General features: G+C 37.4%; 1 protein-coding gene across 1 annotated transcript in view; it reads right to left on the bottom strand.

Moving 5' to 3' along the window:
* Positions 1 to 300: 300 nt before the first annotated feature.
* The window catches only part of LOC116490542 (M1-specific T cell receptor beta chain-like), a 101,250-nt gene continuing 90,280 nt past the window's right edge, over positions 301 to 11,270 (bottom strand). Inside the window, exons 7-9 of the mRNA XM_032189858.1 lie at positions 3,134 to 3,151; positions 2,301 to 2,407; positions 301 to 363 (exon numbers count right to left, since the gene is read on the bottom strand). Of these exons, the coding sequence (XP_032045749.1) occupies positions 301 to 363; positions 2,301 to 2,407; positions 3,134 to 3,151 (188 nt within the window). The remainder of the gene's footprint in view (positions 364 to 2,300; positions 2,408 to 3,133; positions 3,152 to 11,270) is intronic.

The raw sequence follows: 11,270 nt of genomic DNA, 5'->3' as shown, positions 1-11,270 counted from the left end.
TTGAACACTTCCAGGAATGGAGCATCAACAGCTTCTCTGGGAAATCTGTTCCAGTGCCTAACCAAAGTTATAGTGAAGAATTTCTTCCTGACATATTCTACCCTCTTTTCAGTTTAAAACCATTACCACCTTCCTATCACTACAGTTCCTTATAAAAAAATCCCTCTTCGGTTTTCTTGTGGCACCCTTAGTTACTGGAAGGCTGCTATAAGATCTCCCCGGAGTCTTCTCTTTCTAGACTGGACAACTCCAGATCTCTCCTGTCTTCATAGGAGAGGTGCTCCAGCCCTCTGATCTTCTTCATGGCCCTCCTCTGGACTCCAACAGATCCACGTTGGGGACCTCAGACCGGAATGTAGTACTCTAGGTGGAGTATCACAAGAGCAGAGTAGAGAGGGAGAATCATTTCTTGACCTGCTAGCTACACTTCTTTTGATGCAGCCCAGGATACAGTTGACTTTCTTGGCTGCAAGTACACATCTCTGTGTCATGTTGAGTTTTTTATCAGCCAACACCCCAAAGTACTTCCACACAAGTCTGCTCTCAATCCATTCATCCCCCAATCTGTAGTAATGTCTGGGATTGTGCTTTCTCTCTTGCCCTGCAAACCCTTCCTCCCCTCTCCCCCCACTCTCTCCTCTCCCTCACTCTCCTCTCTCCCTCTCTCTTCCTCTGTCCCCATTCTAACTCGCTCCCCTCTCCCTCTCCCTCTCCCTCTCCCTCTCCCTCTCCCTCTCCCTCTCCCTCTCCCTCTCCCTCTCCCTCTCCCTCTCCCTCTCCCTCTCCCTCTCCCTCTCCCTCTTTTCCCTTCCTCCCTCCCTCCCTCTCTCTCTCCCTCCCTCCCTCTCCTTCCTTACTCCCTTTCCTTCCTTCCTTCCTTCCTTCCTTCCTTCCTTCCTTCCTTCCTTCCTTCCTTCCTTCCTTCCTTCCTTCCTTCCTTCCTTCCTTCCTTCCTTCCTCCCTGAGATATGGAGACTTCCTTTTATGCCCTATGTAATTTAAATATACCATAAGAACATGATCTGGAGTACCACATTACTCCAATAAGTAGAGGTCGTCTTTGTTCACTTGTATATTCTCCCTAGAGCTAATTGTATCCATTCAGTTCTTTGAGAACAGTAGAAATCAAACAGTTGTGTCATCCTATAGCTTATAAAGGAAATTACAGAGAAGTTTATTAAAGATAGACTTTTATAAAAAGATAATTTTGAAAACAAGCAATAATAGAATTATGTTGCCAAATCGCTGTTCTCCTGCCTTTGTTAGTATAGAAGGCTGGTTCCTGAAGCAAATGAGGACTTGTGTTCAAAGATATGAAGCTTGCATCATATGTCCATCTTCCTCTTCAGGGCAAAGCACATCTAGAATATTTACTGCATAAAGAAGGAAAAGAGCAAGAGATTAAGGATGTGCCACTGAAATTACTGAAGTCCAAGCAATGTTTCTTACATAAATTGTTTCTCTGAGTGAGAAAGGAAGAATGGGAATAATCAAGTTTTCCACAGTTCAGTCTACAAATATTTAAATTCTTGCAATGGATAAAAGAACTAGATGGTTTTGTTTACAACAACAAAAGGATTTAGAATACATTATGTATCTAGATGTAAAGTGATTATTTGTGTTTAAGTAATAAAGTTGATAGGAAGAAAGGAACAGGGAAGGAGGAGGGAAGAGATAATGGGTAGAAGGAAGGAAGGAAGAAAGGAAGGAAGGAAGGAAGGAAGGAAGGAAGGAAGGAAGGAAGGAAGGAAGGAAGGAAGGAAGGAAGGAAGGAAGGAAGGAAGGAAGGAAGGAAGGAAGGAAGGAAGGAAGGAAGGAAGGAAGGAAGGAAGGAGAAAGTTTTCAACGACAAATCAATGGTGCCTACAAACATGGCTTTAAAGAACCATTACTTTTTCCCCTTCCCGTTCCCCCATAGATTAAATTCTCTTCCATTTTTTCTTGGAGTGGTAGGTTTTTGTTTGTTTGTTTTCCTCCTTTGCTTTTCTTTGTCTATCTTACTTTTCTCTGTATTGTTTCACACTTTAATTGTTCTTTATTCTTTTATTTAAAGACACTATAGATTTTGGTAATATTGAATTCATTGCCTACCTCCCTGTCACCTTTCCCTCTTTTTGTCTGGAGATCTTCCTTCTATCCTCACTATTTTTTTCTCTTGAAAATGATGAAACACACAATATAATTTAAGAGAGGTGGGTTTGTATAAATATCAACTGTATGACTTCATTTTGCCCAGATGGGTCTCCTGTAGAATGAATTAAGACAAATGCGTACAGAGTAAAAAAAACTCTGTTCCTTACCTTGGACCTAAGCATCATCCCCATTACAAATATCCCATACAAAATGCTCTTCAAAATGAGCATGATGTACAAAAACTTCCCAGCTGTAGCACTTCTTTGATAGTTTTCTGAAAAGTAGGGGGAAAAGAATAAAATAAAAACCAACAGAGAAAACATTCTTTTTTACAAAATTTTCCTGGGCAAGGACATTACTTTTCAACCTGCTGATTAAGAAAACTTGTACAACACTCATTTGCACAAGTTATAACTCGGCTGCCCTTAGCTTAAATATAATCTTAATCATTAATTTTATTAGATTTCTCACATTCACAGTGGTGGGACTGATTAGGAGCTGATCTGAAAAATCAGAATTTGGAAGCATCAAATGAAATTTTATTTGGAGTCTTTCAGATGGGAATATAATTTATTCTAATTCTGCATTGTATTTAAGGAGACAACATGCTGCAGAATGTCTTTGCTGTCAGTGACCTACCAAGTGTTCTGACTTCTCACTAGAAAATCAGCATCCAGCTTTACACTATGAGCAGCTGTGCCGCAGTGAGAGATATTTTTATGCCAAAATGCTGAGTTTTAGCAGCCAGTCTCATGGAATGTTTGATGAGAACAGACAGAAGTTGGATGTTCACACATATACAGTAGAACATTAATGTATATGTCCACACATACTTGCATCTATGTACACAGGCATAAACTGCCATGCCTGACAGAAAAAACAATCACAGGACACACTGAGACACTTTTACACAGGACACATCTCTCATTGCACACATAAGTGTTTGCACAAAGTAACAGATGCTTTGTCAAGAGAAGAAAAAAACAGTGATTTAGCTTACCTTTGAAGATAATACAGCCTAAAAGCAGAAGGAAAGGAATAGGAGTTATTATTTGAGCAGTGATGTGTATCAGCTCACCTTTTCCTGTGTTTGTGCAATTATTTGTATAATGGAGGGTTGATGTAAAAATGAGAATGATATAGTTTTTAGCCAGTTTGAAATAAAACGGAATTGAATGGATTCCTTTGACTGGTTTCAGTTTTCTGGGTACTGACAGATCTGAGTTAAGTGTACTAGAACTGCCAAGAAACATGCTTGCAGTGATGACTACTTGCCCTAGAGAAAGGAGCCTACAGAGGATGACACCCACACCCACATAAGTCTTACTCACCAGCATCACCATAGATGAACTTGTGTATTGATTCCTGTGTTCCATTCTTAAAAAAATTGGCAACACACTCAAAACGATTCAAAGGGTTGAACCATTCTTGGGATGAGATTCTCAGTCGACTGGTCAGTGAATAAGTATTCCCATATGATGTGGAATTCTCATCTGTCCCCACCCCTTCTGTCCTCTCAGCACCATTCACCTTCCAGACTAAATTGAGGTTGTCGGGGTAGAAACCAGAGGCCAGGCATACCAGTGTGGCTTTGCTCTTCTCTTGGATCTCTTGCTTTGATGGGGAAAAGATGGCCACAGCTGGTGGTTTGATTTCATCGTTTTTCTCTGAAACAGAAAGGAATACAGCCCAGAGCCTCCATCAATGACTTTACCATCACACATGCAGATATCAAAGTATGGGTGTTTTTTGTTGATTTTGTTTGTTTGATTAGTTGGTTTTGTTTTGTTTTGTTTGTTTGTTTGTAGAAATCTGTGTATGGGAAGCTGTATAGTGAATTCACAATTCATTTTGACTTAAAGCACTGAGTATGCAGGACCATGATCTTTGGGCTAAAAGACAAGTATGCATACATTAGCTTATAAGTGTCTTTCCAGGATAGTATGTACTACATATGTCATGCTATATATGCCACTTGAGTCAAAGTTAATAGGATATTTGAACAGGATCTGGTATGAGGATTTTAAGTGTAAATGTGCAGAGCAAGTACAAAATATTTTTTCTTATTCTTGACCAAATAGCTAAAATACTAAACATTAAATGCTAATTGAATACTCCTCCTCCTCCTCCTTTAATTCTCTGTGCTAAGTTAGACAATGAGCAGGGGTCAAAGTGGTCCTCTGCATTCACCTTCTGTTGGGTCTTTATGTCTCTGTGTATGCTTGTTTCCTCACTCTCTGAGTCAAGACTTTTCTGAAATATCTTGGCTTATTTCACCTCAAGTCCTCTTTCTCTTTGTCTTACAGTTTTAAAAAGAAAAAGAAAACAAACTGAATTCCCCAGACCTATAATCTTCTATTTTTTTTAACCTACAAATTTTCCCCAAAAAATCAGGAATGACAACGTTTTCTTTCTTAGCAAAGAAATAGCAGGCTATGTTTTCTTACCCAAGCCAGACAGTTTAATTTCTGCCACAAAATGTTGCTTATATCCAAACCATGAGGACATAAAGCAGTAATAAATTCCTGCTTTCTGTCTGTTGAGGAAAACATGGATTTAAATTTTGAAGGCTTGATTCTGCACCAATGATACAACTTCCACTCTGCCTGATAAGAAACGCGTGTATTATATCCTTAGTGCCAAAAATAGTGCAAAGTGCAAGTTCATTATAGTATGCAAAAAAGCAAATGGGACTTCAACTGTGTTTCTCATGCCATTATCACAGAACTTGTCAGTTCCATCTTTTCTATAAACGTCACTCATTTTTTCTTGCATAAATCCATGGCAATGTGGAAATGAATGGAGTTCAGAAAAAAACAGACATGTCTAAATGCTAGACAAGAATTCTTTTTACCAAAAGTTTACTTGTCTTTGTCTGACAATATAAATACTTGAGTGTTATTAATTAACTCTTTAATTCGAACTCTTCCCTTTTGTCTTTTCTTATGCTCTCATGGATGACACTACAGATTTATCTCCCTCATTAACATTTACAGTTTTTGCCGATGTTCTCTCTCAGACTCATTTGACTATTTCCTTCTCCTCTTTTTCTCTTTCCTCATCTCTCTGCTAGGAATCCTTCTGAAATCTGAATAGCCAGACAGCAGGTAGACAACCAGAAATATCATGGTAAAAATAACTTCCGCAACACTAATTGGTGTGTCAGAAGCCAGAATAAAACTAACAAAGGGAGGGTGGAATCTTGATTCTAGTGAAATTAGTGGAAGCTTTATCAGTCATTGAATTAAACTAGCAACTCTTTTTTTTTTTTTTTTTTTTTCTGGATCCATTGGTATAGGTCAGGGTCAGCACTTAATTTGAGGAAATGCATTTTCCCACGTTTCATGTAGGTGGATGTGTAGGTCACTTCTCTTTCCCCTGAACTGGTCCTACCTTCCGAAATTATAAATGCTGTCAATTAGGAAAGTCATAGATGTTAGCAATCTATCTGCAACTTTGAGCTGTTTTTCTCCAGCAATGTATTTTCACCAGAGCTGGAGAAGGGTATATTCATTCACTCACGCACTTTCATGCACCACCATTCCCCTCTATTCTTAAATCTGTTGTGTTGCCTGTCTCCTTTCTCTCTATCTTTTCCTAAAGAATCCCACTGAAGATCACCAGATTTTACTGTTTTAGTTCCCATCAAAAATACATTTTCTTTTTATTTTAGAATCATAAAGGAATTATCTAGTGTTTGGTATATTTCTTTCTTTCTTTATTACACAGAACTTTAAAGTGTATTCCTCCTCCAAAATGTACTCTCTGTCTTTGATAACACACTATCTTATTTTTGATCCAAAATGGCCACCCCCAAATCTCTCCTCTACTCACTCATACAAAGCTCCACCATATCCACTCTGTAAGTCTGTGTGTAAGCAATATGTTGGTCAGGATATTTTTTCGTAGGCTTGATAAATACAGTCACGTTCACCAGATGTCCTTATATTCATCTTAATATGCTCCAGTCAGAGATGGAATTATTTTTATATTCCATTCTGCTGTGCTTTCATAAAAATGGAATGGTATATTTCATTCTAGTCTACAGTAACTATAAAGCATCAATAATGAGACATTCTGAAAAGAGGATCCTTCATCTGAATCAACTGAATTTCGTCTTTCTCCATTACACTCCTAGAATCTTGTTCCTTGTACAAAATAAGTCACTTAGGACTCCCACTTACCCAGAACTGTTATTTTTGTTCCTTCTCCAAAATACTGGTTATTGATAAAACACAGTCTCACAGTCTAATATCAAAACTACTCACTCCTGTCTTGCACTGCTGTCCAGTGATAAATGTGTTAAAGGTTCAGATATGATTTTTTTTTCCCACAGTAGTAGCCAAAGGTTAACTGAAAAGAAGGTGTATCAATTATCTATATGGTAGTTATATCATAGCATATTGTCTAAATCATAGCTCATTTCTCTGTCGTTAATAAACCATTAATAAAACAATTTATTGTCTACTCTTCTCTTGTACTATGACATCAGTATATCCTCACACTTTTTAGGAATTATGAAGCATAATGAAAAATCCATCCTTCTTTTGGATACATTTTCATTTTCCCTCCAGCTTCCATGTCTTTTGCCAGTTCCTTATGAATATATGTACATCCCTCCCAATTCTTCCATCCTTTTCTTTCATGGACAGACATTCTATTTGAATATGACAATGGGAGATAGACTGTAGGGATAAGAAGAAATCATAAGGATTGGTTCATTCTACAGGTATCCTAATTCTGTGGAAAAAAAACTTGGTCAGGAATATAGTTCATTTCTAGTAGAAGACAACCCGTAGACTCATTGAACCCTGAATAGTCTTTGGGACTTCTGCATTTCAAAGGTAGTATATGTTCTTCCAGAATACACATACTTACAAGTCAGTCTTATTTGACTTGAGGTCTCTTCTTTGATTGTCTTTTCCTTCTGACTCCAATTTCTTCCATTAATCTTGCTTGCTTGCTAGTTTTCTTGCTAGGTTTATTAATCTGACTGTATAATATCAACACATCCAATTCCCCGGGCAAATTTAATAATAATAATGAATTGTTTAATTTGTCCCCTTCTTCTTCACAATACCTACTATTTCCCTCTTTCTTGACCTGTCTTTCCTGAAACATCTTTGCAGCCTTCCTAGTGAGACCCTCCTGATTCAAGCCCTTCCGGTACACTTCTTTTCTTACCTAGAACAGTGAGCCATGTTCCTTCTTCAGAATATGGTATTGCTGCTGACCTTTACATGAAAATGTCTGAGGAGCTTGCCCTGCCTTCCTCCTCCTTATTGTCACAGTTCTCTATTTCCTAGTCCTTCATTCTCAGAAAAGCCACCACTGGAACTGTTATAAAAGCCACTGGAGATACATTATGCTACTTCTGAAAGTAAAGTCTACAGCATTAAAATACTAGGACCATGGCGAAAATCCTGTCCATTCTTCCCTTGCAGTCACTTACTAACTTTACTTCCCTTTATTTCAAGCCTAACAAAAAGAAAAAAGAAAAAAGAAAAAAACAAAAACAAAAACAAAAACAAAAACATTTAAGCTGTGCTGGAGTTAGTCACTATTTTCCTTATGAACCTACAAAGACTTGCCTTTAGACAAGGAATTTATAAAACCCCTGACTTTAACTGCCCCAAACAATAACCAAGAACTTTTCTTTTCTTTTCTTTTCTTTTCTTTTCTTTTCTTTTCTTTTCTTTTCTTTTCTTTTCTTTTCTTTTCTTTTCTTTTCTTTTCTTTTCTTTTCTTTTCTTTTCTTTTCTTTTCTTTTCTTTTCTTTTCTTTTCTTTTCTTTTCTTTTCTTTTCTTTTCTTTTTTCTTTTCCCTTCCCTTCCCTTCCCTTCCCTTCCCTTCCCTTCCCTTCCCTTCCCTTCCCTTCCCTTCCCTTCCCTTCCCTTCCCTTCCCTTCCCTTCCCTTCCCTTCCCTTCCCTTCCCTTCCCTTCCCTTCCCTTCCCTTCCCTTCCCTTCCCTTCCCTTCCCTTCCCTTCCCTTCCCTTCCCTTCCCTTCTCTGTTATAAGGTTATCTTTTCTGTTATCAGGTGCTTAAACTACAAGACCTGTTTTCTCCTATCTCACAATTAATGTTTGTCCTGGTCTTTAAGTACTTCATCAACCCTCCTCCTCCTCATAAATTATATTAATAGAGCTCTGGTTTGTCCCTCAATCTATCTTTCAATTCCTGAACAGAGTTTTAGTGTCTTTATCTGCAATTTATCTCCAGTTAATGAGTTTTACTTCAAGAATCAAAAAAGTCCAGTAAATTCTCTTAATCTTCTACTTTCTCCTAAGGGCTTCCCCCCTCATACGTTCCTGCCTGCGTTTCTCTTTGTTTTTATTCCATATTTTTAAATTATTATTATTATTATTATTATTATTATATTTCTTTCACTCTCTCAAGGAAAAAAAAAAAAATCCTAGGAACACCTTTTACAATTATCATTGCAAATGTGGCAAAAATTAGTTATGAGCTAGCAAATGTAGGTATAAGATTGATCACCACTCTCACTGGTACACAGAATAACTTATACATACTTATTTAAAATAGAAAATTATGATTTAAACAAACAAACAGAAAAACTGAAAGACAAAATTCTTATAAGTAGCAGTTCTAGCTTTCCTGTCTTTTATTTTAAACACACATTCTAAACAACATTTTCTTACTTGCAACAATCTGCCTGGACCCTGCTCTAAATTGCAATGGCTGTGTGTAAGCAAATTATTTTTGCTAATAATTATTGCTAAAAACTTGAAGGTAGAAGTCCAAATGGCTATGATTGTTATTCTTTATCATCTGAGTCAGTGTGAAAGAGAAATCAACTCAGAATTCCTTTCTTGGTGGAGAAATAAATGCTAAGACTTTATGTGAATTATTGAGGCACATTACATTGGTTAGTCAGTGATAATAAGTGATAATAGAAAGGCCTTTTTTTGTTCGTGCCTTGTGAATTTGACACTCATAAAGGCATTTTTTGTAAAAAGCAGTTTCACACAAAACAGTTCCTTTTGATTGGAACTATCACGAGACTACATAAGTGACATCTGTAATCAGAGTACTAAACAAACCTCTGTTCAATATGATATTTTCTCCTGTTTCAAAGAGTTTTCAACAGATGAAGTAAGTGGCAAGCCCATTTCATGGGCTCTAAGCCTATCTTTTCAGTAGTACCAATATATATGTATACAACTTTTCTGATAATGACATTAAAAAATATATGCCAGGTTACACTAAAATCTGTCATCAAATCCTTTTCAAGTACCAAGAACAACAAATGTACTAACTGACAGGACTTTTAATCTATTCACCAAATCAATTCACTTTTCTTACCTACCACAACAAGCCTGGTGCAATCACCAAACTCCAGAGTAAGAACACAATGATAGAAACAGCAGCTACCATCTCTCTCCTGAAAGGGTGTCATTTCTCATCTAGCTATTGTTCTGTTCCTGTATCTACCATGCTAGAATCCTGCATCTACTTTGGCTAGAAATCAGCACATTTTTTTATTAGCAGTTGTTTGAACATTTGCTTAGATTACAGATAAAAGAAATGTAAGAAAGCTCCTCCTTCACACCCATAACACAGGAAAATACAATGGAATATGTTCTAAAGCTTTGCCACTTACTGATTTGGCTGCATTTGTTTTTAACAGGAATGCAAAAATGTCAAAATAGTTGTGTTGGTCATGTTGAAAGGTTCCACTAAACTAACACCATATCTCTGCGTTCATGAAGAATAAATATCAAGTGAAGACCATAAGACTAATGAAGGCATGTAGAAGTTACTTCCCTAAAATGCTCTTATCTCCAGCACTTTTCAGTTCAGGTACTCCAGGAAAATTGAAAAATCATTTATAGTATTGTCCTACATTAACCTATATGATCTCACACCAGATCCACATAAACATTTAGTTTACAAATATGCTTAGTAATGCAAACTTCTTTTTCTCCTTCATGTCAGTAGACAAAGATTTAGCAATTACTCTCAACTGCCTTTTGCCAAGATAATCAAACCTTTATCACTTTTTATTGGTTGTTCCAGCATTTTATTCTGTAATGAATTAATATCCTAGAGTAACAAATAAAGGAACAAAAGAAACTTACCAAGCACTGTCAGCTGGGTACCCTTTCCAAAATGCAGTTGTTGAGATTGCACAGTATTTTGAAGTGCCACTAAAAAGTGCCACTACAAACTATCAACTGCACATAAAACCTATATGATATCAGGATATACCATAACTTTTGTGAGACCAGACACTGAAGGGACTATTATGCTGTCATTTGTGTTAGAAAAATACTATACTTTTCTGAAAAATGTGTTGAAACAGGTTGAATATTACTTCAGGAGATGCTGTATCTAGTGAACCCAGCCTCTGTAGGAAGTAACTCTTCTCATCTCTGTATTCTACTTCTCAGTTTCAGAATTCAGTCTGAGAAAACTTTTGGAAACAAAAGCAGCAACAGTGAATCTATCTTCTTTCTGCCAACACTAAGTTGTGCTAATGAAGGCTCGAGTTTCTGGAACTCACCCATCTGCCCATTCTGTGCTTAGTTTGCCTGTCTTCCCTCCTGCCCAATCTTCATACAACTCTTCAATTTTCTCTTACAAAAAAACTCCACTGTCATGGATTTGTTAAAAGTACAGGCTTCTTCTCCTTACCTAGTACTGTTATGTGGGTCCCAGGACCAAACTCAACCGAATATGTATCACGGTACTACAGAGGCTCTCTCAAAATATGCCCCTCCCCATAACAAAAAGGGGACAGAGTAATATGACTACACCACGTGAAAAATCCAGAGAGGAGACAGAGGCTGAGGCTAGCAGGAGAACGTGCAAGAATGCTAATAGAGCTAACAAGTAGGCCACAGAATCTGCTTCCCCAAAAGAAGTGGTATAAATGCTGTTTTGTTGGAAACTGAAAACTAGACTGGACAACATCTGAAGAAGTATTCTGCTGGATATGTTGTCAAAAGAATGACATGGGATTGGGAGGTAGATGTAGGCCTTCTTGTGGCCTCCTTCCTAGGAGTCACTTGCCTGATTTGGTACTCCTTCCCAGCATGAGCAATGCTCATAAGCCTGTCAAAATTAGTTTTTGTTTGTTTGTTTGTTTTTCCTCATGATAATATTGTATTCATT

Source organism: Aythya fuligula, chromosome 1 (genome assembly GCF_009819795.1).
Source record: "Aythya fuligula isolate bAytFul2 chromosome 1, bAytFul2.pri, whole genome shotgun sequence".
Lineage (NCBI taxonomy): Eukaryota > Metazoa > Chordata > Aves > Anseriformes > Anatidae > Aythya > Aythya fuligula.
This window is presented reverse-complemented; position numbering and strand designations above follow the sequence as displayed.